Source organism: Penaeus vannamei, chromosome 28 (genome assembly GCF_042767895.1).
Source record: "Penaeus vannamei isolate JL-2024 chromosome 28, ASM4276789v1, whole genome shotgun sequence".
In the NCBI taxonomy this organism is placed as follows: Eukaryota; Metazoa; Arthropoda; class Malacostraca; order Decapoda; family Penaeidae; genus Penaeus; species Penaeus vannamei.
The window spans coordinates 32,303,027-32,330,526 of record NC_091576.1 but is presented as its reverse complement, the minus strand read 5'-3'; the positions used below and the strand labels follow the sequence as shown (position 1 = coordinate 32,330,526).

At 37.1% G+C, this 27,500-nt stretch overlaps 4 protein-coding genes across 7 annotated transcripts in view; 2 read left to right on the top strand and 2 right to left on the bottom strand.

Annotated features, from left to right (window-relative positions):
* Positions 1-9,291, bottom strand: part of Mccc1 (Methylcrotonoyl-CoA carboxylase 1) — a 9,885-nt gene extending 594 nt beyond the window's left edge. The window contains exons 1-14 of the mRNA XM_027377708.2: positions 9,243-9,291; positions 7,791-7,983; positions 6,508-6,725; positions 5,111-5,258; positions 4,730-4,867; positions 4,109-4,204; positions 3,680-3,889; positions 3,182-3,353; positions 2,731-2,852; positions 2,028-2,177; positions 1,302-1,452; positions 751-938; positions 419-601; positions 1-225 (exon numbers count right to left, since the gene is read on the bottom strand). The exon at positions 1-225 is cut by the window's left edge and continues 594 nt beyond it. Of these exons, the coding sequence (XP_027233509.2) occupies positions 112-225; positions 419-601; positions 751-938; positions 1,302-1,452; positions 2,028-2,177; positions 2,731-2,852; positions 3,182-3,353; positions 3,680-3,889; positions 4,109-4,204; positions 4,730-4,867; positions 5,111-5,258; positions 6,508-6,725; positions 7,791-7,983; positions 9,243-9,277 (2,118 nt within the window). The 5' untranslated portion in view covers positions 9,278-9,291 and the 3' untranslated portion in view covers positions 1-111. The remainder of the gene's footprint in view (positions 226-418; positions 602-750; positions 939-1,301; positions 1,453-2,027; positions 2,178-2,730; positions 2,853-3,181; positions 3,354-3,679; positions 3,890-4,108; positions 4,205-4,729; positions 4,868-5,110; positions 5,259-6,507; positions 6,726-7,790; positions 7,984-9,242) is intronic.
* A 177-nt stretch (positions 9,292-9,468) lies between these two features.
* Positions 9,469-18,548, top strand: LOC113824942 (RAB6A-GEF complex partner protein 2). 3 transcript variants are annotated; one of them, XM_027377711.2, is made up of 9 exons: positions 9,469-9,706; positions 11,360-11,481; positions 11,673-11,800; positions 11,996-12,103; positions 13,585-13,734; positions 13,919-14,031; positions 14,361-14,513; positions 17,017-17,194; positions 17,456-18,548. In XM_027377711.2, the coding sequence occupies exons 2-9, from the start codon at positions 11,363-11,365 to the stop codon at positions 17,677-17,679; spliced, it is 1,173 nt and encodes a 390-aa protein (XP_027233512.1). In that variant the 5' UTR covers positions 9,469-9,706; positions 11,360-11,362; the 3' UTR covers positions 17,680-18,548. The 3 variants fall into 3 exon arrangements, with proteins under 3 accessions (XP_027233512.1, XP_027233511.1, XP_027233513.1); XM_027377710.2 differs by having other exon boundaries at positions 9,665-9,734; XM_027377712.2 differs by having other exon boundaries at positions 9,671-9,775.
* A 1,173-nt stretch (positions 18,549-19,721) lies between these two features.
* Positions 19,722-22,558, bottom strand: LOC113824941 (alpha-ketoglutarate dehydrogenase component 4). Its single transcript, XM_027377709.2, has 4 exons — positions 22,461-22,558; positions 20,591-20,648; positions 20,163-20,323; positions 19,722-19,866 (listed from the first exon to the last, which is right to left on the bottom strand). The coding sequence occupies exons 1-4, from the start codon at positions 22,506-22,508 to the stop codon at positions 19,849-19,851; spliced, it is 285 nt and encodes a 94-aa protein (XP_027233510.1). The 5' UTR covers positions 22,509-22,558; the 3' UTR covers positions 19,722-19,848.
* Positions 22,559-24,771: 2,213 nt separating this feature from the next.
* The window catches only part of LOC113824945 (uncharacterized), a 10,432-nt gene continuing 7,703 nt past the window's right edge, over positions 24,772-27,500 (top strand). For both annotated transcript variants that reach the window (XM_070142021.1, XM_070142020.1), the window contains exons 1-3: positions 24,772-24,844; positions 25,612-25,719; positions 26,214-26,334. In XM_070142021.1, coding sequence (XP_069998122.1) covers positions 25,658-25,719; positions 26,214-26,334 — 183 coding nt within the window. In that variant the 5' untranslated portion in view covers positions 24,772-24,844; positions 25,612-25,657. The remainder of the gene's footprint in view (positions 24,845-25,611; positions 25,720-26,213; positions 26,335-27,500) is intronic.

Genomic DNA, 27,500 nt, shown 5'->3' with positions numbered 1-27,500 from the left:
TGCCACAACATGCTCTATCTTTAAGCTATTTTATGCCTCTTGTAAAAAAAAAAAAAAGAAAGAAAATCCATATTTGTGTTGTGTTGCTGGAGTCTGAGGTGAATGTCCACTTCACTCTGCTTCTGTTTCCTTCATCTTAATGAGGGGCGTGTTCTTGGCCACATTGTCACCCTGGCCGAAGAGGACTTTCTCCACTACACCAGGGCCTGCTGCCTTGATCACATACTGTAAGCAAATAATAGGTCTTTTGTATGGAAATTTCAAATCAGAAGTGCCCTAGGAAATTTGATTTGCTAATGAGTTTTATTCCATTTATTTGTTTATTTATTATTATTATTATTTGTTTCTTAGAAATAAAAATATATAATTACTGTCGCTTTTCCACTGGACTTAGACGACATGTACTATTCTTTCTTACCTCCATCTTCATAGCAATCATAACCACCAGAGGATCACCGGCGGCCACAGTCTGTCCAGGCGTTACAAACACCTTCTCAATGACGCCCGGCATGGGGGCAATAGCTCCGCCTGTCGCACCAGTTGCAGAACTCATCTCCTTCTCAAACTTTGGTGTTGGAACTGACAACTTCCATCCACCAGTCTGCATGAGAGAAATAAAGTTAAAAATAGGGATGACATTATCTAAATTCCAGACTCAATCAGCATATTGATATTTTGATGATACAATATCAACATAATCAATATTTTCAACATCTGAGCTTTTCCTCGATACAATCTCCCCTCACTTACCGGTGTAAAAACATACATGTCCCTGCCCTGTATGACGATCCTGGACCGTGACACATTTCCATCTATGACACAATTCAAGTGGCATACGTTGTTGTCCTGAAGCATTGATCCACTTACTTCAAATATTGAGCTGCCAACACTCATTTTATATTTGCCTGATCCCATGTATGCAACCTGAATGTTTTCCTCTGTTGGTTAAAAAAAAGAAAGAAAGAAAAAAAACAAAAAGAGTTGTATATCCACTTCCCGACGAGAGACAGATTGCCTAAATTGTAAAACACTTCCTTTATTTAATACAGTAGATATATTCAAATGATTATTCAATATATTTATATGTGAGAGAGAGAGAGAGACGGAGAGGAAGGGAAGGAGGAGAAGAGCAGGGAGAAGAAGAGGGAGGGAGGGGAGGGAGAGGGAAGGACAGGGAGGGAGAGGGAAGGACAGGGAGGGAGAGAGAGAGAGAGAGAGAGAGAGAGAGAGAGAGAGAGAGAGAGAGAGAGAGAGAGAGAGAGAGAGAGAGAGAGAGAGAGAGAGAGAGAGAAACAACTCACCAACTCCTCCACTGGTGATGCTGAAGGTACGAGACAATGTATGATTAATCCTGGGCACTGCACCAGGACGGAAAGGTGAAGTTGGGTCCTGAGTTGCTGCTGCAGCACGGATACCCTCCTGTTCTTCTTCGAGGATCAATGCTAGTGCACTCTGCAAGTGACAAAAATATTCTAAAATCTTTTATGGGTACACACACACTCAAAAAGAAAAAAGAGGGAGGGAGGGAAGGGGGGGGGGGGGAGAGAGAGAGAGAGAGAGAGAGAGAGAGAGAGAGAGAGAGAGAGAGAGAGAGAGAGAGAGAGAGAGAGAGAGAGGAGAGAGAGAGAGAGAGAGAGAGAAGAGAGAGAGAGAGAGGGGGGGGGGGGAGAGGGAGGGAGGGAGGGAGGGAGGGAGGGAGGGAGAGAGAGGGAGGGAGGGAGAGAGAGAGGGGGAGGGAGGGAGGGAGGGAGGGGGAGGGATAGAGAGAGGGAGAGGGGAAGGGGTGGGGAGAGAGAAAGGGAGGGAGGTAGGGAGGGAGAGAGGGGGAAGGAGAAAGGAGAGGAAAGATGATAAGAGGAGAGGAAAAGAAAGAGAATGTGAAACATACAGGGATAGATATAAAGACAAAGACAGAGATACAGGGATTTAGAGACAGACAAACAATCTACAAATATCATTATATATACTGTTTATGCTACCTGTACATGTATTTGTACTGGCAGCTATGATTTGCAGACTACCCTTACCTGGCAAAACAGTTGCTGCGAAGGTGTTCTTTCCGGAAACAGCTCATTGTAATGGTCTGGGATGAAGTCCGTGCTGACATCACCTGCTACAAAACTTGGATGTGTAGCCAGGCTCATGAGGAAGTCTACGTTGGTGTTTAGACCTACGATCTGTAATGTGAGAGACCCCCTATTATGAATGCTAAAAAGACGTAATAAATTATAATATTCTTTTCTGTATGATGATGTCTCCAAATTTCTAGGGCATGTGTACAACTATGGCAATAATTTTGAAACTGGCAGAACCAATTATTGTTCAAGGAAAGCTTACTTTGTAGAATGAACAAATTGAACAAGTATGCATGTATTTACTGAGAATTGCCATTTCCAAACCCTACTTCTATTTACTAGTATATTTACTGTTTGTGATCAACTCAAATCCAAATTATTATGAGTAGCTTGAAAGGTTATCCGAATAAAAAATACATAATACTTTTCAGATAAATAGTATTACACAATAGAAAAAAATTCTTCATCTAAAGAAGTACGGACTCCCACCCTAGAAATTAACTTACAAAGCAAAGGCAAGTATTAAAGTCCAAAAGAACGTGTTGCTATTCTCATTCACAACTAAATATTGTTCACTTTTTAATTTTTATAAATGAATTATATACTTCCAACTATTCTGATCACAACAGTTACAATCAAGACCATAACAACTCACATTATAATCCCCGAGGCAAGTGGTGAGCAAGTTGAGGGCGCTTGAGCGATCATGACCCCAAACTACCAGCTTTGCAATCATGGGGTCATAGTGCACGGAGACTTCATCACCTTCCCTCACACCTGAAATACAAAAGAGAAAAAGAAAAGAAAATCTTGTGGAAATGCTTCCATTTTGCCCTTCTTTTAATTTCACTCTCCTCACTTGTGTATAGAAAAATAGTTTAGAGAAGTAATTATCTAAATGTCTTAAGAGCAGCATATAGTTATAATGTTGATGTTTTTATATCATTTCTTTGAAAAGAGTCCAAAGATAGATACAGATTTATGAATCAGTCACTTCAAAAAACTGTCGGTAACTGATAATAGTTGATGATGATTACTGATGATGATTATTGATGATGATTATTGATGATGATGATGATGATGATGATGAAATCCCAACAACCTACCTGTCTCAATTCTCACGTGCTTGCTGGCCTGGGGTGTTGAAAGATGGTCAAGTGGTCCTGCACCTGGAAGGAACCCACTGTTGGGGTCCTCAGCATAGATTCTGGCTTCAAAGCTGTGTCCCGATAACTGAATCTGCTCCTGAGTCAAGGGCAGTGGTTCTCCTGCAGCAACCTGATGCAAAAGTAAAGTAGACATGTGCATAAATGATCTGGAATAGAAGAGCTCTGAATCTCAGTTCAACAAACATCTGACATTAGTACTCATATTTATTTTTTCTCTTTTAAACCAATCTCTTATTTTTTACAGATTCACTTCTTGTAATCTATTTACTCCTTTATGCTGCTGACCTAAGAACTGACAAAATATGTCAGCTGTCATTCTCAGGTGCACACTTAGTGAAACAGCAAAAATCAATTTATAAAAATCTCCATACTGCTTTTCCATCCTCTTCCCTGTCTTTTTTTAATAATATTAATAATAATAATAATAATACTTACTCTTAGCTGCCACTCAACCAAATCTGTGTTGGTGATCATTTCTGAAATGGGATGTTCAACCTGAAGGCGAGTGTTCATCTCCATGAAGTAGAACTTGTGCGATGCATCCAAGATGAACTCAACAGTGCCAGCTCCTACATAGCCCACTGCCTTTGCTGCGCGGACTGCAGCCTCACCAAGAGACTTACGCACCTCCCAGCTGATCCCAGGCTGAAGTAAATAAATTTTTTCTCATCTTTATGTCATTCATACACAATGTTTGGGATGCTGTAAATATTTCAATTCATAAATGAGGGTACAATATCATCAAATGATAAATTAAAGCTTTCTTAACACTACTGTACTATCAATATTACAGATTTTAAAAAGACAAATTCAAGAAAATCCAAGTAGTAATAAACTTTGTGTGAAAGCCAGACTAATACTTACAGCTGGAGCTTCCTCTATAATCTTTTGGTGCCGACGCTGAACTGAACAGTCCCTCTCAAACAGATACACATAATTGCCATGGTGGTCACCAAATACCTGGAAGCAATAAGAAAGTACATTAAAAAGAAGGAAAATGATGAAGGGGGGGGGGGGGGACTTAAATGAACAGTGCCTAACATGTGCGATTTGTGGAAAGTTATTTTTTTGAAAGATTTAAAATTTATGATTCATATGCACTGTATGCATACTATATTCCTTTAACTACTTATTACAAATGCGACCTTTAAGAAATTATATGAACAAATTCATTTTTTAATTCTTTTTATCAATCATGTTTTAAAGTTAATATTATTTTGGTTTCATCATGGCTAAACCAACATACAAGTCGATCAAGATGGCGATAACATATTAGTATGAGACCTATCTGCCCATCCATACCACAGAAAATATTTTCACTATAATTTTAAAACTAATATCTTCTCAGCAATAGTTTTCTTCCCCATATCAAATACCTATCCAGCCAAAAAGAGAAAAAGAAAGACAAATAACAATGCCTAAAAACCTTTCCTAGAATTGTTACATTCAAACCAAATCAGCCTCACAGACTTTCTCTCAGCTCACCTGAACCTCAACGTGACGAGGACGCTCTACAAACTTCTCAATGAGCATAACGTCATCACCAAAAGACTTTGTAGCTTCGCGTCTTGCTGATTCTAGCTGCTCCTCAAATTCCTCGGGCTTCATTGCAATGCGCATTCCCTGAAAACAAACAGCACAAATAATAATACTTTCATAACAATGATCTTATTTTAGGTGGTACCTTATAATTCTGTACAGGCCATGCCACACTAAACAATATACATGTATCTTTAAATATGGTTGTGTAACAAAAGAGGGTAATTTGTCTAACCTCCGCATTATAAGAACCTTTTCCCGACTAGGCAACAGAAACGAAAAGAGAAAGAAAAGTACAAAAGAAAGAAAAAATACATATCAAGTCACCTTTCCTCCTCCTCCTCGGACAGCCTTGATCATAACAGGGAAGCCAATCTTGTCTGCTTCTTGTCTCAAACGTGCATCACTCTGATCCTCTCCATGGTAACCCCCTATAACAGGCACACCGGCTTCTGACATTATGATCTTTGATGTACTGTATAGAGAAAAGAGAAAAGGAGGATAAATAAGGAAAACTGCCATTAAAGAAGAAGAAAAAATAATGGGTGCAATTATCTGATATGGTTTATGGATATAAACTAAATTACAATTTGTTTATTAATGTAATCAGGGTATACAATGTTACATACACAACATCATTGTATAAAATATGAAGGAAAATTATTCCATAAATGCTTTGAGAACATTTTTTGGGGCACTTGCCTTAATTTTTTTTTTTCATAAAAATCTTTTAATACCTCAAATGTGCCTGATTTTCACAACTTTCTTCCTGCATGGCTACAATGACTATGATGTTACATTTTCCTACTTGATCAAGGACTAGCTTTCCCCATGCATGAATTCACTTGCAAATCTACCAAAAAAGACTTATATTTAGGCAAACAACTATGAAGCTAAGCAGATAACACTCATCTTTTCCATTATCCGTTTATGGTTGACTTCTCTGCAACTGAAGTTTTAATCTAAGGCAAACACTTACAACTGGAGGGAACTGAAATTTGCTGAATATTCTTGTTTACTTAACGTTATTTTTTTTTTTTTATTTATTGGGACTATTTTATGTAATGACTAATGTAGTTGTATATACATGCTCTGAATCACTGTGTCTGCTGTCCCTATGCTCTGAAAAAATGAACATAAGAAAAAAAAAAAAAAAAAAAAAAAAAAAAAAAAAAGAGAGAGTGAGAGAGAGAACGATATATATGTATATATATATATATATATATATATATATATATATATATATATATATATATATATATATATATATATATATATATATATATATATATATATAGAGAGAGAGAGAGAGAGAGAGAGAGAGAGAGAGAGAGAGAGAGAGCGAGAGAGAGAGAGAGAGAGAGAGAGAGAGAGAGAGAGAGAGAGAGAGAGATAGAGATAGAGATAGAGATAGAGATAGAGATAGAGATAGAGATAGAGATAGAGATAGAGATAGAGATAGAGATAGAGAGAGTGAGAGAGAGCGAGAGAGAGCGAGAGAGAACGAGAGAAAGCGAGAGAGAGCGAGAGAGAGCGAGAGAGAGCGAGAGCGAGAGAGCGAGAGAGAGAGAGAGAGAGAGAGAGAGAGAGAGAGAGAGAGAGAGAGAGAGAGAGAGAGAGAGAGAGAGAGAGAGAGAGAGAGAGAGAGAGAGAGAAAAAAAACATGGATATGAGAAAAGATGATGAGATGTACCAGCTCAAAATTCCTTTATTGTAAAACCCACCTCTTAATACCCATATCTCTGATGGCTTGAGCCGGAGGACCAACAAAAATGACCCCTTCCTTGGAACACCGTTCAGCAAACTCCACGTTCTCTGAGAGGAATCCATAGCCTGGGTGAATGGCTTGAGCTCCACTGCGCTTTACGATGTCTAGGATCTTGTCTCCTCGCAGGTATGATTCTTGTGAAGCAGCAGGGCCAATGTGGTAAGCCTCATCAGCCTGGTGGGTAAATACTGGATGAGATACATTGGTCTCTATTTTATATCAACATAATTGAGTTTATTTCCTGATACTGAACTAATAAATTCTAAAGAGGTAATTCTTTACAATATGGATGCACTCACCAGAGACTAAGTCCCCAAATCCATGTTAAAAAATTTATTCATCAATCTAAGTTGCTGTGGACATGCCCTTTGGCCCTGCCCAAAGGAAGGGTTGATGGGGGGGCTCTGCCCTCAACAACCCCTGGGAAACATTATCTTCACCTCATATGCATGGCACGATAAAGCTGAAACTCAGGAACACCGAGAGGACTTAGGCTGAGAGTGGCATTTTCCATGCGATCTTTTTCCTTTATTTGAGGCAGATTATTTCTTATGCAAGAATATCATATTCCGTTGGCTCTAACTTAGTGCTCCCATACCACAAAGATTAACCATTCATGATACACATGTATGTCTTCCCCTGGCTGCTTTGCCTCTGGTGCTCTAGCAAGGGGCAACAGACCATCACATATATTTTAAAATGTTAAAACTTGTAAAATTTTCAGTCTACTTATTGTCTAATGAGAAACCAGTCCAAGCTTTATCTTGCCAAAATACACATAGTGGAAGTTTGCTGTCCTTTACTGGAGCGCTGAAGACATGCTGGTTGTTGCAACTGCTCGAGTCTGCGCAGCTTATAACTATATGGCTACCATCACAGATCACAGCAAGTTACAATTTGTTTATGAAAAACAAAAATGACAAAAAGTCTTATTTTGAAAAGCCATTGTTAGTGTCGTGTAAACATTATATAAAACATGTTTTGTCTTTGTATTAAAAGTTCCTACATAACTGGGCATACTTACACTGATATATTACGTCATCATAAGAATGACCATTATATTACACTTTAATCATTTACTAAATCATATTCCAGAATATTCTGACTAATACAGACAAATTACAAAAAACAATACAAAAATACAAAGATCAATGACAAAAAAGAAAGGAAAAAGAGAAAAGGTGAGAGAGGAGACAAGAGAAAAGAAGAGGAGAGTAGAAAGAATGACAAAATACTTACCATATCAACATGCATTGAACCCTTATCTGGGTCGGAGTACACAGCCACTGTCCTCACCCCCATTTTACGTGCTGTTCGGACCACTCGACATGCTATTTCTCCACGGTTGGCAATAAGGAGTTTGCTAATTGGCCGGTGAGGCACTGAGGAGTGTTGGAGGCGATGGCCGACTGACCTCAGCACCTGCCATCCTCTGGAATAGTTGAGATGATTAGAGAGACGCAGAATTTTCATCCAGTCAGCATTCATTCCTAACTACTTGCCTACAAAAACCACCCTGATAAATCACTATCATATAATTCTCTAGTCCAAACTCTACCTTCCCCAAATATACATGATAGTTTGATGCCATGACACTTTAATTACTTGCTCTGAGGTTGTGGTAGAATTTAGGTTCATCCCGTATCTCCTTTATTTTCAATTTGCGCACCTTTTGCCATAGATGAAGAGTGTCTCAGTTTACGTCAAAATAACCATACCATACCTTTTTTTTTCACTCAAATCCGGATTGTTATCCACTGTAAATTTACCAAAATATATCATTGTTCTTAGTTCTCTTTATTGATATTTGTCCAAGAATATCCCTGGTATTCTCTATGACATTACAGCTACTGTTACCAAAGTTGGACAAAGTTAACAAATATAGATCATATATTTCACGTTCTATCAAAACTGTTAATATATGTGACATAGTACTGTTAGTAGTAAGTATTGATCATATCATCCAATCACATATTGCTTCTTGGATGTTAGAGATACAGTTAACTTCTGCGGTGTCATTAGCCTTTCCCCAAAGATGGATTTACCAGAAAATTGCCCTGTACCAATTTTACTATAATTCTACACACTCTGGTTCGTGAGATACGAGTCCTTTAGGTGAATACATATTGCTAAATTGGTAATTTTTCAGTTTCACATTTTTTTTCTTTATCTCTCACATACCTCATAACTTTGTTACTATCAAGTTGTGAAGGTAAACCCACAGAAGAAAAGTTTCTTATTTTTGTTCATGTCCACTAATGGCTGAGTGGAACTAAAACTATTCCCGCTAAATTAGTTCAGTGATCATGTTCTCGATTTCCTAATTATTATACTGACAAACCTACAAATTTCCTGATACTATTATTAACAATTACCCCAATAACACCACCCAACTCTGAAATTAAAGTTGGCAGTAATGAATCTCACATATTCTACTGTTGACAAAGGAAAATGTAAAAATAATGAGAGATCATTTAACGAAGTATCATTCACTCATAATCACGGAATGAACAATTATACCCTCAAGGCTTTCCTCCGGCACTGCATTCTTGACGAAAACAACCACTAATAATTTATAACAACACTCCCATCTATACTCTTTGGAGACCTAACCATCATGAATAACCTTTGGAAACAAAATAAAGCATAAAACCATCAGGGAATATTAATAAGTGACAAATTTTAACACACCGAATTGCAAGTGGTCTGCTTGGTACCCTGAACATCTTGGAAGTGCTTATCTCTCTATCATTTCTCGGGAATATGAATTTAAAAGAAACATTTTATACATTTTCATTTTATTCTTATTTTCTAGAAATATGATTTACTGTTCTAGTTTCGGTAGATATCAGAAGGTTGGTGTTTATATCTAAATTCTGGTTTTGAGATTCTGTAAAAAGTCTTTCGTTAGTATTCATTTGTTTTCATTTTATTCTTATTTTTCTAAATACACGTATGAATTAATTTATAATAAGATAATTAATTATGTTATATAGCTAAATCTTTGGTCGTATATTAATAATAGGTAAAAGCAGAGTTGCCATAAAATGTATTTTATGTTTATTTAACGTAAAATAAAAGCCTTAATTTATCCTTGTGTTCAGGTTTCTCTCACTTGAGGAATTGACACGGAGGAACATACGTCAAAATCTCAAGTAATTCACTCAGGGACAGTTAACAAGGGTATATTTGCACTTAGGCTAAGGCCTTTATGTATATTTTGGGTGGGTTTAGTATTGTGGTTTTGGTGCCATTTTATTTGTAAAGTTATTGTGATTCTGATAGATATACTGACAAGATTTATGTTAAATAATTTATTTGTATTTTGTAGTCATATTAGATATCTTGTATTTATTGATTTTTTCGTATGTCACCGTGATTTATAGGATAAGTGAGGGTAAGAGGTAATATATTCCATTTAATAATGGGAGCAGCAGTAGTGGCAGTAGAGTTTTTAAGGGACAATATAGGATCACAATGAAAACAAATCATATTCTCTTCTGGTTATTTTTGTTGCTATGAAGTACATTTCCAGTTTTTAAGGTATATTAGGGACTAACATACGATGATTTTGGTATTGTTTGATTCTTCTCGCCGTTTACAATGCAAATATATAGGTTTTATTGCACATACACCCACCTCCCCTATTAGCAACAAGCTTGGCCCCGATAGCAGGGGAGGGCATGGAAGGTACCAAGGAAACAGGAGTTAAATACGAAGAATAATATACACAGAATTAGTCACGATATTGTCTATATCAAAACTGGTTAATCACGAAAAGTTCTATTAATTTTTGGCAGGCCCGGCAAATACCTGTTCGGATTTTTTCCTCAATTCCTAGGCCTACCAGCTCTCACAGATTTGTCCATTCCTTGAATGGGTAAATATGGAAGTAACAAAAATATACATTTGTTACAGTAGTTATGATCTATAATGTTATTGTTATATTTATAAGCATTGTTATAGTGATATTTACAATGAATCAAAATGAAACTAAAAGCATTTCCTTTAAAAATTCAAGGAATGGAATAAATAAGGGAGGCATAGTTGTAATTGACCCTTTGAAAACTAGACCTATGCACTTCTGGAGCAATTCAAGTGTAAATAAAAGTGATAGTTATATTAATGTGTTCTCACTTATCGCAACCTCAGTATAGCATCTTTTATTGGATGATATTCTAGCAATTTTATGAACCCAATTCTGCCAGGAACATTTAATGCTCACTGTAGTTTCCTGTTGCGAAATAAGTTTGTGGGAAAACTGTTTTTGATATAACGCTATTAGTATCAATGCTGTCATTTTTAGTATTGGCATTAATATTATTATTATTATATTATTGTTTGCAAAACTAATAGTAATATCAAATAAAAGAAGATTATTTCTGAAACTCAAGGAAAAGGGTGAAAAGATAAGTAGGATTAGTAATTGACACCCTGATGATTAAGTACTTGTGGAGCCATCTATGTCTACACACAGTTCACAAATTTTAACTCAGCATTGGGTTAACAATTCTTACATTATGGCAGACCAATGCTATAAAATATTAACACTGGCCAATTTCTCATATGCCATATTATAGAGATTGGAAAAATTGATATTGGAAGTTTTTTAACAGTTTGTTACTATAAAAACATACATATGCATATACATACTTCTGTATACTCATAGGTATAGATATAGGCACATAATTATTCATAATTTTTCTTCATTATTTTCATGAGTTATTTTTGTGCAGTTATTGTTCAAAATGATTTTACTGTAAATGAATGCCAGTAACTTTCCTGACTAAGAAAAATATATATTTCAGAACATGGTAGAGGTACAAGCTCAGGTATTAGGAGGGCCAGTGCACCTGGCTGGTGACACAGTACAGGTGTGCATCACCATAACAGTGCCCTCCCTAGACCCAGCATTAAGGGCACAGTCAAGGTAAAAAGCATTATTCTTTCAGTATGTTTTGTAACTCTTGATAACCAAAGAAGCAGAGTAATTTTAGAAATTGGATAATTTGAATGGAACTAACAAAATCTTGTTTTATTTTGCCATAGAGGGCCTTTCAGCAGCAGAGCCTAAGATAGATGGTTATATGTAATAACTGAAACTCTCATGATACTTCACAGTGATGTGTGTGAAGTTCTAGCTTGGGGGAGTGCACAGATCCATTGCCAGTGCTCTGTAAATGAATCTCGGGTGCGCTTACCAGCTACCAGCCCCAAGCAAGCAGAGGAACGTGCAGTCACAAATGCTGGTAAATTCAAGTTCTTCTGTTGAGTTATGATAGTGTTGGTCAAGCTCCATAATGTATAGAGTTAGCAGTTATGAACCTGTATTTGAAAAGTATATTCTCAAATGAATGTCTCCCTAGTTTGTAGGGACATGTTTTTAAATTTTATCAAGCAGGATTATATACATGTATAATACCATGCCGTATCTCATTCCCCAGACACCTCCTTTGCTCCGTGTCGTGGAGAACGTGGCCATGTTGTCTTGTCAACAAAACCCAAGATCTTGTTTTGTGATCTTCAGCTGCTTCCAGGAGAAAGTCGGTCATGTGAGTTTAAAATGGAGAAAGCAGTATTCAAGAACCTGGGAAATCTACCCCAACTTATTTTTTGCCTGTTATTAAATAAATTGTGTTAGGAACTTTGGGGAAAGGTGTTGTAATTGACATATGAAAGAATATTGTAGCAACCACGACCTGCATCCTGCAGCTCATAGTTGCCTAGGTTGGGTAAACCAGGTCCACAGCCTTGTCCTCATTCAATCACCAGCAGGAGCTTTTCATGACTCACTGCCGAGACCAAACATGCTCACAAGGACACCTCATGGCTCTCTGATTGGACCGCAGGCTCCCCTCATTCCCTTTTAGCTTACACAATTCCTGTGTAATTAAATGCAGAATTTGGAACAAGATCAGCATCGTCTCAAGTTCATCTAGCAGCACCACAGCTAAGCAGCAACCATCAGGGAGCTTCACCAGCTCCCCTGTTGATCTCCACTCACCCTCAGCACTCAGCCATACCTTTGGGAACTCACACCCAAATAGATATAGACACCAGTTAAGTGGTAGATACACCATCTGCCACACTAGTGACCCATATAGTGATACAGACATTGGTACTTCGCTCGCTTGCTTGGCTCACTAACTGGAGGGGGAATACTGTAGCAACCACAAACTGCAACCTGCAGCCCGGCATAATTGCCTAGGTTGGTTCAACCAGGTCCACAGCCTTGTCCTCACTCACTCACCAGCAGGTGCTTCTTGCGACTCACTGCCTTGACCTGACTGGCTCACCCAGACACTTCACAACTCTCTAATTGGACCGCAGGTTCCCCTCATTCCCTATTAGCTTACACAGCTCCCGTGTACTTAAGCTGAAGAATCAGGAACGAGATCAGCATCATCTCAAGTTCATCCAACAGCACCATTGCTAAGCAGCAGCCTTCGGGGAACCTCAGCAGCTTTCCCGTTGATCTCCAATCACCTTCAGCACTCAGCCATACCTGTGGGAACTCAAGCCCACAATCACTCACCAAAGAGATAAAGACACTAGTCAAGTGGTAGATACACCATCTGCCACAATATAGCTCATAATCTTAAAGATAGGTTATTGCTGAAAAGTATAGATTGTTTGTAGTATACATTTTGTGTTACTTTATAAATATTTATGATTGTGGGGGAAGTTACTGCTGTTATTGTGATGTAATGTCAGGTTTCTTACTAAAGTTTACAAACTTAAAGATGGGAACAGGATGTACAGGTAGTTATATTACTCAATAGTTCAAGTCATACTAAATTAGGTAAATTTAATCATGCTACAGCAAAGTTATGTTTCTTAATGTTGTATGGGTTTAATTCTTTATCTATTGAGATTAAAGTCCTACATAAACTAATATTTAAAAAGTATATAATTAAATTTTATTTAATAGGGTAAACCCATCATTTTGTTTATGTACAATTTAAAAAGATTTAACAATACATTTAGTCAAACTGATTGTACTCACTTGGAGATATATTGCTTTTCTTTACAGTTGTGTACAGAGAAACCCTCCCATGTGATGCACCACCAACATATCGCGGTCAACTGTTGAAGTACGCTTACAAGATAACTATTGGTGTCCAGAGGCTGGGGTCTCCAATCAAACTTTTACGTGTGCCTATTAGAGTTATTGTTCTTCAAGGTTTGTTCCCCATAGTTACTGAAGGAGATTTTTCTTTCAATTAAAAAACTTTACTAGTCTGAAGATAAGAAAGTTGATGAAAAGTTGCCATATAAAATGTGTATTGAATTTGTGTTAAAATTTTCTAAAAGAAATGTAGGAAAAAAGTCAAATTGTACAAAACTTTTATGTGATATGTCTTCAGGTTTGAGTGAGGCCTGTGTGTATAGTGAGAGTGGGGAATTGGCCCCCTCGAATCCCTTTCTCCACACCCCGCAGCGGGATACTCCGAGACACACTGCTTTACAGATTATTCAGGTATGAAAGTATCCAGTAAGATATAGGATACATATTTGCTCATATAACTGTACATGAAGATAAAGAAAATTAAATGAAAAAGTTTGTTTTTTGACATAAAAGTATGTATAAAATGCACCACTGCCACAGTGCTATTTTGATGAAGTAAAAGTTATTGACAACTATGAAATGTCACAGCTTATTTTCTGTTATTTTCAGTTTTCCTTTTTGCAGTGTTAGTATTTTTATTCAGCACAAGTACATATATATAAAGAAACATGAATTATTGATATTTTTGTTTTTTATATGGATGTATGAGGTATTCATAAATATTTTGAAAATTTTTGCAGAATTTATCAACAAGGAAGAATGTAAACCAGTATAATATAACCAACACCCAAGGCAAAGTTGTACGTTTTTGCATTTACAAGACAAGTTTTAGACTTGGTGAAGACATCGTGGCTACATTTGACTTCAGTAGTGCGGAAGTTCCTTGTGTTCAGGTGAGTTAATCTTATTATTTTGTTTGGGATGGTGGTCTTTTTTCCAGATTTCAGTTATTAGATGCAACTCCTGAGAAATAACTTAACTTAATAATGGTTAATGGTTGAAGCAAATAAATGTGCCAGACATCTAAGGTCATATAGCACTATCATAAAGTACTGTGGCAAAAAAGGTAAAGAAGAGCCAAAGATTAAGTATGTTAATGTATAAAGTGTATAGTATGTTAATGAAAAGGGTAAAGAGAGGAGCAAGTGAAGTAAAGCAGAGATTAGTAAAAGAAAAAGAAAAGAAAAGAAAAGAAAAAAAAGCAAAGCTAAGGAAGGAATAGGGACATTGTTCAAGGAAAACAGAGATGGCTGTTGGAGAAATAGGAGGAGAAGAATCCGGGGGGTGAGAAAAGGGGACTGGGGAAGTTGGTGAAGTATCAGGAAGAGTGTCAGAAGGGGAAGGGTTTGGAGAAGGCACTGTGGTGACAGAAGGGATTCACATGAGCATTCGGGAGTGGTAAGGATAATGGGGAATGAAGAGGGGATGGTGCTCATAAAGGAGAGGATGTGATGTGTTGGGAGGTTGTAGGAAAAAGGGGATAGGAGGAACTTGAGGAGGAGGAGGATGGATATTGGCAAAAACTTTATATGTAGAGAGATTAGGGTATAAGTTGAAGACACAGACAAGAATAGGAACAGAGGAATTGGAGGGTGAATGAGAGAGTATGGTGTTCTGTTGGGTCATCTTTAGGAAGTTTTGGATGGGGAATTTGGTGAAGAGAATTGAGAAACAAATGTCTCTTGTGAGGAGGAGAAGAGGGGATAGATATCAGAGGAGGGTGTAGGAGAAGATGTGATAGAAGATGGAGAGGAACACTTAGGTAGCTTGGTGTGACAAGTAAAGTGAAGAGGAGGGGTAGGCATTTGGGAAGTGGTAGATACTAGAGTATCTGGATTTAGACTGGAAAGGGAATTTGATTAGGGGAGAGGGGGAGTAGAGGTAGAATGGTTCGGGATACTAGGGGAGATACTGATGGGAGAGGAGCAGAGTGAAGGACAGTTTTGGAATAAGTAGAGAGAGAAAGACCTATTCACAGTACTTCCATTATGAGAGCCACCATAATTGGCACATGTTTGTGACTGAGCAATTTAAATGGTCATGACCAGGTTGGGCACATAGAAGGCAGTAACAGTGTTTGGTTGGGTGGCCAAAACACCAACATTTCTGATATTGATGAGGAAGGGGTTGACATGGTCAGACAGCGCAAGACACTTCACTAGTATAAACTTTGTGGGGGTGGTCATGTTTACGGATGCTAATCTTGGCAGAATTGGTGTAGGACATATGCTGGCCTCTGGGAGGAATAGTGTAGCACTGTACTGCTACTACATCATAATCAACAAGGCAGGGGGGGGGGAGAGGACGGAAGAAGAAGACTATGGAAAGAAGATTATGCAGTAGGATATGGAGTGGAGAATGCTGGGAGAGGAAGGGATCCATTCTAAAGGTTGAGTAATGACTTGGGTGGGTGGTTTGGAATGGATAGAGTTGTCAGTAAACATTGAGGAGGGAGTATTAATATCGATGGTTGGGACCTTGGTCAAAGGAGGGGCAGGGGTTGGGAAACCAACAAAATCTGATTTAGAAAGGCTAGTTGATGAAGGGACATTATTGGCCATGGTGAGCCTGAGATAAATGGGGCAAAGAAACAGTCTACCCCTCAGGGTACCCATAGGGGGTAAGGCCTAGGCGATTAACCAAGGGAATACCATACCCATGGCTCTTAGAGGCTGTTCATGGCTGACACAAAACCAGCCTTTCATTCTTCCAGCACCACACCTTAGGAAAGGGTCAGAAGGGGGTGAAGAAAAGGAAAAGCAAAGAGGGAGAAGAAAAGACCATGCAAAATTAGTTGAGGTGAGGGCTGAGGCCCAAGGTAGGGATAATCTCTTACTTTGGGCCTCAGTTTCCATCTCCTAAGCCCCTCCATGACAACAGCGACAACGAGCAACGGATTAGGCGGGTTTACTTAATGAATCATGACTAATTGCTGACACATTTAAGCTTAATACAAGATCAAGGGTGGAAAATCAGCATTCCAGAGTTAGCGGTTTTAAGTATGATACATTTGTGTTATTTAATATAAAGATCCTTTATAGCTCTGATAAATCACTGTGCTGAAGAATGTAATTAGAATAAAATTGGTATAATTTATTTGACTGGAGTGTGAATTTAAGGGAACTTCTGTTACAGTTAATATTCCTATTTCTTAAATTTGGAAAGTTGGTACAGTTAAATGTAACATAAAATTACTGCTGTAGCACCAGCCAGGCAAAATCCTTTTTCAGCTCAGCCTTGTTTCAGTTAAAGCTGTGGCTGACAGGAACCTAGCTCCTACGTAAAATGAACGTAAACTATATTTATAATTACATTATAAATGAAAAATTTCAACCTCAAGCATCTAGCCATTATTAAATGTTAAATATAACTTTATGAACTATAAACTATTTTCAGTACTCAGTAACCCTCCAGAGTGAGGAAGTAATAAGTGAAGCGTGCCGTCAGCGTCCGTCCCAGAAGCCCATGCTCGTGCCTTACAGCAAGGCTCATGAAGTGTGCCTAAACATGACACACACTAACCTCTTGTTACCCATCCCTCTACACGTCACGCCAACTTTCACGTCGGATCTTGGTGAGTAGGTTTAGATGATATTTCAGCTAAGGCTTTCTGCGGCTTGTCAATTTAGTGACCTAGACAGAATTGTTCCTTGATGAAGCTTCCACAGCTTGTGAAGACTGCTTTCATGATTTTATTATTTATTTTAAGTGATGGACCTTGCATGAGGCTAAACTTTATTGTTTGTTGTTCCCTTTGCATTGAGTAAATTTCAACTGATACAACTCTGTTTTACACTGATGTTCTTTATTTATTTATATATTGTTTTTGTCACAGTGAGTCTACAGTGGCGGCTGCACTTTGAATTTGTAACAAGCAAAACAGAAGTCCCAGGACCTTCCACTCCTCAGAACGCAGAAGATCAGATTGAGTGGCGAGCCCCAAGCTCACTAGAAATCGAGACCATGGTCTGGGATCTGCCCATTACAGTCTTGCCAACAACCCCAAGTCAAGTTGCTCAAGCCATCTGTATGCCAGCTCAGCAAACCTTGAAACTGTAGTTCCCTTTTTGCGTTTTAATTTTGAATATATCTTTTAGTTGCGTTTAAACCATTACCTGAAGTTGTAATTACAAACAATGAGTTTTTATGTGATTTTTTATTATTATAATTGTTCACTTATTTGTTTCACAGAAGAATAATGTGGTAGTTAGCATTCAAATTATGGGCAAATGACTATATTAACATGTATAATTGAATTTGTTGTAAATATTATTTATTAGGCTACCAGTGACACTTTACTACTGGGAGGATGTTATATAGAACATATATAGTATGTACACACAGTAGCATCCAAAATTGTACTTTTCGGTTTATACAAATATATTTTCCTCAGTTAGTCTCTTTGGTGTACATTGGATATTTGTACCTTAAAAAAAGAAAAAAAGAAAGTGTTGACTTCATCAGGGACCTAGTCTGTGTTATTTATTTTATGAGTTTGTGAAATTCATATTTCTACTAGACAGAGATAAATCTTGTTATCCAGTACGTGCGAATTTGACGGAAAAGCTTTACCCAGTTTACTAAGTAAGGAAATGTTGATGATTTTAAACTAACTTTTAACAATGTTATTGTAAAGAAAGATCTTGTAATATGAAATTTGTTATTAGCTTGTAAGACAAGGATGTAAAGATAACTATTTATTGACAGTTATTGCAACTAGTTTTACTTAAGAGTGAGGATAAGGGGCCAAAGAGTGAATGTGACGTGTGTAAATTACAAAAGGGACGGAGGATATTTCCCCCTCCAAATATTATAAAAATACGTCTTCCTTTTGCATATTTTCTGCAAGGAATGGAATGAGATTTTACAGGTACAACCAAGCAATACTTTTAGGAGCTGAAATATGTTTTAAATAAATTTTATCATTTCTTTGTGTTTTGTTTCTGTCCCTTTAGTTTAATTTAGGCATTGTACATTATATTTGCTATCAATTCTTCCCTTTAGTGAAGTACAAGTGGTTCTATGCTATGGACATTTTGTCTTATAGTTTATTTCACGTAAAACAATGCTTCAGTTACACAAATCTGCTATATCAAAATGAATGGTTGATTGATAATGACAGCACAAATTTACCGAGTCAATGGAATAGCATAATCAACTGGGAGATACGCATTCGCCATTGTTCTACTCATACTTATTATAAGGCGCTACTTTAATATGTTATTGTGAACAAAATAATCTTAGCACAATTTTTTTATATGGTTATTTCAGCATAAAGTTGAGAATAGGATTAGTATTCTTCCAGTTTCTATTCTTGGAAAGAAAGGAAAGAAAAAAGTTTACAATACTACGAGCATGAACTATGGATCTCATGAGAATCATCATAACATTTGGCTTGGTTACTCATACTGCCGTAAAATAAGATTCTTGACATTCATAAGCTGTGGCAATAATGATTACTTATATACTCCTATGCTCTGAAACTTAAATCAGTTTATATTGTCATGCTGTGGGCAATATAAGATAAAAAAGTTTTAGAACAAAATTGTGTAGATTGAGGTATACATCAATGGGACATTTAATGACTGAAAGCAATACAGGAAATCTGTATGTTAGTCACACCAGAGTACAGAAAATGTTTATTATAAATGGATGATAAAAAAAGATTGCTTAATTACAGTTCAATGTATGACTCTTGTAATAACAATATGTTTGTCTTGCTGTTCATTAAAAGTAGTAAATTTACTTTTAAAGATATTTGTCCTTTGATAGATTAAATTAAACCTTGTTGATGTTAATTGAGACACTATGAAGAACGAGTATTGTTTTCAAAGCCCATGAAATCCTGGTAAGTCAAAATTATTAATGACTTATCCTTTCATAATCCACTTAACCCGTTGTTGACAGACAACACGCATATCCATGGCATGACTTGATTCAATCCTGGGTGGCATGTATTACTCTTTTGCCTCATGTTTTAGCCAAAATCATAGAAAGTAGGGAAATGAGTGTCTGACTACCTGTGGTGTCTAGTGCATGGTTTAATATAGCTTGGAAAATCCCCATTAGCCCCAACTTATCTGGATATAAAAAGTACGATAACCTATTATTGTATTTTATTTTTTATACATAGTTTACACTGTGAAGGTATTAACATAATCCCTTAACATTAAAATAAATGCCAATATATACATTAAAACAGGCTAAACTATTTCTAAATCTCCTTTTCTATGCAGGGCCTCCTCTCTGCAAGATAGAGAAAAATATGGGTTACTTTATTACTGTATACCTATTTTCTAATTACAATGTAACTTTTATCCTCCAATATATATAGGACTGACCCTATTCATTAGTTCTCTCATACAAACACAAAAAAATGACAAAAAAGAAAAGAAGAAGAAAACAATGAATTTCTGTTAAGTGTGTTTCAATTAAAAAAAAGAGAAAGCTCTATAAATTCCATATACAGTAAACCTAACCTATGGACTATACACCTACTTTCAAATAATGAATATTAATGAATAATGAATCTTTTCACTTACATTAATAAATTCAATTTCTTCTTCAGTAATGATTTCCCTACGGTACTTCAGAGGAACTTGCCACTCTTCGAGTACAGGTGCTTTTTGGACAGGTGTTGCAGCTGGTTTCTTCATGGGTGCTACTGCAGCTGCTGCGACTAACGGTTCTTTGGGTCCTCGCACTGTAAAAACATTTCATAAATATATAAATATAAAAATACATAAATATATAAATTATACACACACACAAACAGAGGAGAGCAGAGGAGTGGAGAGGAGAGGAGAGAAGAGAGATTGGAGTGGAGAGAAGAAAAGAGAAATTGGAGTGGAGAGAGAGAGACTCTAACCAGGCACCTATCTATGCTCTCTATGTTACCAGAACCCTACATTATTTTTACTTGGTATTATCATAAGAAAATAAAATATGCTACACAATTTCTAAAACTCACCAAGTTCTGTAAGGCCACCTTTCCGAAATTTTATCATTGGAATGTGGGGCTTCACAGCCTGTAAATAAAAGGATATTAAATGTTTCATACATATATATACTTGTAGAATTCAGCACATCAGATAGTTTGCACTTTATGAGCAATTTCAAGTATGGACCTAGCTCTAAAAAATCTACATCTTACATTATTCACATGTATGAGTATGTGTATGAGTATGTGTATGTGTAAGTGTATATGCACATGCACATGCACATGCACATACAAACATGCACATGCACACGCGCACACACGCACACGCACACACACACACGCACACACACACACACACACACATATCTATCCTATGTTTCCCAGGGGACCCTCCCTTCAGGTAGTGCCTAAATGAAACATCCTGTCACAGCAACTTAGATTGATGAATAAATTTTGTGAACTGGAGTTGGGGACTTAATCTCTGGTGAGTGCATATGTACTGCAAAGAATTATCAATTAAACATATACATTTTCTCTAGCTTAAGATTCAAAATAACCTCTGCATTTATACTGCTATCCTTGAGGTGTTATCATGCACTTGAGAATGAGATAAGTCTTTGATCGACTGAACTGCAGCAGTCACACACATTTGATAAGCATTAATATGTATACAGAAAAGTAAAAGGAAAAATGTAGCTTAAATCTGTGTACATTTTACCGTTATATAGATAATTAAAAAATATCTACATAATTACAGTTATTCTTAAATGGCCATGCATGTGTGGGTAATATCAAACAATTAGAAAAAAATAAATAAAATCAATAAAAAACGAATCACCACTACATACACTGACATGGAAATAGTAAGAAAATGTTGTTTTATTGGGTAATGTTACTGAGAGTGATGCACAGTGATAGAGAGAATAGGACACCACCATCTTATAGAGCATAAGACATAGAGTCTTAAACAACTTGAGTAATGCTGCTGCGGCCTCATATTTACTGTGAAATGACAAAGATATCCACTGCATATCAAAGCTCAGAGACTAAGTTCACAACACTCTTACACTGCCAGAGACCTTAATGTCCGTTTTCAATAAGTTGGCATAAAGTACTAATGAAGGGGGGGTACAGGGAGGGCTTGTCCCCCCCTGTCTAAGAAATAAATTGTAATTAGGATACCCTGGTTTTGGCACTTCGTTTCTGGAGGGTGTGTTGCTCTCGGTAACAAATCCCGTTTCCTCACTCACACCAGAATCATTGATCTCGGATACTCGTCTGAGGTTTGTAAATCTGCCTAACCTGCACTATGAATTCAATTTATTGTTGGAAAGAAACCTGTGACATTTTAGTGAAAGAACAAATATAATAAGCTAGACTAATATACTCCATATGGCCTACACAGGTAATCTTGCAAAATGTCTTTCTCCACGTGATAAACCCAAGTGAAGTGAAAGCTAGGCCTACCATATTCGCACATTCTCTAGGTCTTTTGGAAAACTGTACCCTAGGTATACATATGATAACTACAAAGAATCTGGACAAATATATAATAATGTTATCAATCTCTCGGCTGTATACATACATTTCTTATTTTCTTGAAAACATATATTAAAAAAAAAGAAGAGTTTAGCGTAAATCTCCGGATGGAAGAAGGAATTCTGAAGACAATCCTTACCATATCTCAATGCAACTTCATTTGTAAATAAATATTAAATGAACTTTGATTCTTACGATCCTAAAAATGTATGGAGTTCATCATACATCTCTGCCTAAAATAAACGATCTATAAATAGACTCGACACTTCGACCGAGACATCACTCTTTAATCTCCTTACCAATATTTCAGCAAATATGTCAACGTATTTCATAAAACCAGAAAACAAAACTGCCGCCTCACCCTCCAAGCGGTTCCAGCCACGGAGCTCATGTTTACATTGACCTGCATCCCGTCCACAGTCAGCTGGTGGATCCGATCTCGCCGTCGGCACTGTTCGGCGAGATTGATGCTACTTTAAGAGATTCTGGTTGAAATTAGTGTATTTTTTGTGTTTTTCTCTTTATTGATGGGTCATTTTGGTAATATTCGTCTAAATCGAAGTATGTAAATAATTTGTATTTTGAAGTCTATGGGAGAGATTGGTTTTATGCTAAACCAAGGTTGGTTATAGTTTCAGATTTACTATTTGGAGATATTGGTGTTACTTTGGGAAACTCGGGGAAAGTGATTTTTTTTTTTTTTTGATTTTCTGGTGGAATATGATATAAAAAGAGAAAAATAAAGAGAGAGAGACTGGTGTTTCTTTCTGAAATTCATTTGCACGAAATCTGCGTTCTCTGAAAGTTTCTGGTTGGGAAATTCCAGAATTCTTTAGCAGAATTGACAATTTTAAATTTTTCAAAGGACACATTAGTGCTATTTTTATGAATTTCAACCAAATGGGTTATATCTAAAATTCTAAATGTCCCTGGGTCAGGTGTTCAAAGAAAAAATATATATATATATGTATATGCATACATAAATACATACATACATATCTATATCTATATCTATATCTATATCTATCTATCTATCTATCTATCTATCTATCTATCTATCTATCTATCTATCTATCTATCTATCTATCTATCTATATATATATATATATATATATATATACATACACACACACACACACACACACACACACACACACACACACACACACACACACACACACACATATATATATATATATATATATATATATATATATATATATATATATATATTCATACATACACACACACACACACACACACACACACACACACACACACACACACACACACACACATATATATATATATATATATATATATATATATATATATATATATATATATATACATACACACACACACACACACACACACACACACACACACACACACACACACACACACACATATATATATATATATATATATATATATATATATATATATATATATATGTATATATATATAAATTCCCCGCTCATATTCTTGGTGAATATGAGTGAGGAATCTTTTGAAGAAAGAAATTATTTGGGAAGTTTTGGGTGAGCGATGTTAGGAAAATTTCAGAAGAAAATCGATGTTGGTGATACTTGATCGTGGGTTTAGTGGATAAATGTGATTATTTCATTTGTAAAAGAGAAAAAATAGGTCTGGATAATGATAAACGACAATAATGAGAATAACAATGACAGTAATGATAACAAAAATGTGTTGATAGCATTTCTACTGTTAACACAACTACTACGACGCTGCTACTGTAACAACAATAATAAAAATGGAAGTGGCTTTACAACAACTAATGTAAATGCTGATGATAACAAGTACAACTGCAATAGTGATGATATGAAAACTGTGATAACAATAATTATATCAATGATAACGTTGATTATGATAAGACAAAGATGATGATGGTAATATTAGGAGTAGTAATATATTGACAGTTTTATCAAGATGATACATAATAGAAATAACAAGTTCCAATGATAAAGGCAATCATACCAATCAGAGTTTAATTACTACACCAACTTATTTTTATGTGAACGGAAAAAAAGAAAATTCATTCGAAAAAGTATTTTGTCAGAAAAAGGGGGTACATATTATGTAGAAGAAAATAAATGAATATGTAAATTAAAGAAAAGAAAGGTTTTAGTTCTAACCTTGGATGCATAAAAGAGAAACACCTTGAAAAAGTCTTGTAGGCCCGAGAAAAATTTAACTAGATTATAAAAACGTGAAAAAAACATATAAACATGAAAATGAAATGAGTTTCTAGTGTCTTAAAAAAAAACTTCCAAAGACAGCAATATTTCCTATATTTTTTCACGCGTGTTTTCTACTGTATAGCATGTAGCTCTTTTTAAAATTCATGTTCTTTTCTTCTTTCGAATGAAAATAGGTATTACGTAGAAAAGAAAACGTGAAAAATAGAAAATAGAATGTAAAATTTATGCTATTTTGTCCTCGCTGCATTTTTCCGTGCCAAAAAAATCAATTTTTTTTCTTTCGAATAAAAATAATTACTATGTAAAAAAGAAAACGTAAAAAAATAGAAAGCATAAGATAGAATTTGTCCTCGGCTGCACTGTAGAAAAGAAAACGTGAAAAATAGAAAATAAAATGTAAAAATCTATGCTGTTTTGTCCTCGGCTGCGTTTTTTCCGCGCCAAAAAAAGGTAAACATGGCCAACGCGTCGAAGGAATCAGGCGACCGTGTCAAGAGCTAATCGACTCCTCGCAATTCAGTTAAGTATCATAATTAACAAGAATGGCTGATAAAACAACTATCATATTTGTATTTACGAAACTGCACGAGATGTATGGGGAAAGTTAATGAAAAAATGTATAAGGAAAGCTCTGGTTGAGTTTAAAAAATGTAAATAATGCAAGATATTTATTTTTAAACATTCTTTTCTCGAATATTGAAGGAAATATTTACGGGAAGTTGTTAATAATTGGTTATCTGATGCATGAATATCTATCTATTTACACACGATGAGAGAGAGAGAGAGAGAGAGAGAGAGAGAGAGAGAGAGAGAGAGAGAGAGAGAGATAGATAGATAGATAGATAGATAGATAGATAGATAGATAGATAGATAGATAGATAGATAGATAGAAGGGGGGGGAGAAGGGGAAGGGAGAGGGAGAGGGAGAGGGAGAGGGAGAGGGAGAGGGAGAGGGAGAGGGAGAGGGAGAGGGAGAGGGAGAGGGAGAGGGAGAGGGAGAGGGAGAGGGAGAGGGAGAGGGAGAGGGAGAGAAAGGGGAAGTGGAAAGGGGAGGTAGAGGGAGAGATTAATAGGTTAGCTGATCTATGAATATCTATCTATTTATACACGATGAGAGATAGATAGATAGAGAGAGAGAGAGAGAGAGAAAGACACACAAAGACAAAGACAAAGACAAAGAGATAGATAGATAGATAGATAGATAGATAGAAAGACAGACAAAGACAAAGACAAAGACAGAGACAGAAAGAGCAAAGATGAACTAATATTTGCCTTTTCACAATACAGGCCTACGACAGAGAGACGGTAACTATCAGAAGTTCAACACTCAAAAATGTACACGAGGATCAGCAACAGTAACATGAACAGCGGGAGGGACTCGTATTCAAGAAATATGTAAGTACTGGTGTTTGGTTTAAGGAGAATTATGATAGAGGATCCGTCTTTTGTCAAATTATATAGTGAGAGAGAGAGAGAGAGAGAGAGAGAGAGAGAGAGAGAGAGAGAGAGAGAGAGAGAGAGAGAGAGAGAGAGAGAGAGAGAGAGAGAGAGAGAGAGAGAGAAAGTGTGTGTGTGTGTATGTGTGTGTGTGTGTGTGTGTGTGTGTGTGTGTGTGTGTGTGTGTGTGTGTGTATGTGTGTGTGTGTGTGTGTGTGTGTGTGTGTGTGTGTGTGTGTGTGTGTGTGTGTGTGTGTGTGTGTGTGTGTGTGTGTGTGTGTGTGCTTCCATGCAAGCGTGAGTGCTCTGTACGCTTTGGAACATTACAAAATAAGAAAGTTTATATGTGTAAACAGATACACACGTTCAAGGCACGATGACTCTCCACGCCCCCTTCCCCAGCAGCTAATTATCACATAGGCCTACAATCCTTTATAAAACCATACCCGCAGGGACGGCGGGGGCGAGCGTTGGTCCCAGCAGCTGGAGAACTCGCAGGACTGGGGGACGCAGCTCTTCTGCTCCCAGGACTCTCAGCGTCACCAGCATAGGACGCCTCATTCTTTCCTCATGGTATGTTGGTCTTGGGTTGAGTATGCTTGGCTGAGAACAGTGTTGTCCAAACTGGGGTCCGCAGCATAGATCATAAGGGTACGTGAACACACGCACACGCACACGCACACGCACACGCACACCCACACCCACACCCACACCCACACGCACGCACGCACGCACGCACGCACGCACGCACGCACGCACGCACGCACGCACGCACGCACGCACGCACGCACGCACGCACGCACACACACACACACACACACACACACACACACACACACACACACACACACACACACACACACACACACACACACACACACACACACACACACACACACACAGAAACATCACATGTTCTATGAATCATCTTTTTTATTCGCGTATCAAATTCGAATATATTGACCAACGCTCCTGCAATGCAGTCTTTTTCATAATTAGTATATTATTTGCATTATCTTGAATAAAACAGTTTGTTTAGCCATGTTGGACGGGGAGGGGCGGGGGGGGGGTCATAACAGTACAAGAAGGTAATAAAGGGTACAATAGGCGAAAATGTTTGGACAACACTGGCTTAGAAGACGTATGTATGGTTGGAGTCATTTATGTACACATCCTCGTCCACCTCCATCAGCATTTTTCTGTAAATATCATCACTACTACTACTGTCATCATCATTCACATCACAGCACTACTACTACCACCAACATCGCTACCTTTATCATCACTGTAGCCACTACTGTCACTACAGCTACCATCATAACCATTACCCCTAATGCTACTGCTGTTAATACTACAACTGCTACTACTGCAACTACTACTACTACTACTACTACTACTACTACTACTACTACTACTACTACTACTACTACTACTACTACTACTACTACTACTACTATTACTACTACTATTACTACTACTATTACTATTCTACTACTACTGCTGCTGTTGCTAATACTACTATTATCACTACTAAAATTACTACTAATGCTATCACCACTACTATGACTACTATTACATGCCACCATCATCATCACTATCACCACAACCACCATAGTAAACACCACCATCACCGTTACCACATCAGACACCACCACAACCATCAACGCAACCACCATCATCCTCATCACCGCCACCACCACAACTTTTGCCACCATCACTATAACCATCATGGCCACCAC

What these genes read in the sequence shown, in the direction of transcription:
- LOC113824942 (XM_027377711.2), top strand. Translation starts at nt 11,363, where the DNA reads ATGGTAGAGGTACAAGCTCAGGTATTAGGAGGGCCAGTGCACCTGGCT. An exon ending in TAGAGTTATTGTTCTTCAAG is followed by an intron (nt 13,735 to 13,918) that starts GTTTGTTCCCCA and finishes ATATGTCTTCAG; the next exon opens with GTTTGAGTGAGGCCTGTGTG. An exon ending in CGGAAGTTCCTTGTGTTCAG is followed by an intron (nt 14,514 to 17,016) that starts GTGAGTTAATCT and finishes AACTATTTTCAG; the next exon opens with TACTCAGTAACCCTCCAGAG.
- LOC113824941 (XM_027377709.2), bottom strand. Translation starts at nt 22,508, where the DNA reads ATGCAGGTCAATGTAAACATGAGCTCCGTGGCTGGAACCGCTTGGAGG. An exon ending in TGGCTGGAACCGCTTGGAGG is followed by an intron (nt 20,649 to 22,460) that starts GTGAGGCGGCAG and finishes TTTTATTTACAG; the next exon opens with GCTGTGAAGCCCCACATTCC. An exon ending in AGGTGGCCTTACAGAACTTG is followed by an intron (nt 20,324 to 20,590) that starts GTGAGTTTTAGA and finishes ATGTTTTTACAG; the next exon opens with TGCGAGGACCCAAAGAACCG.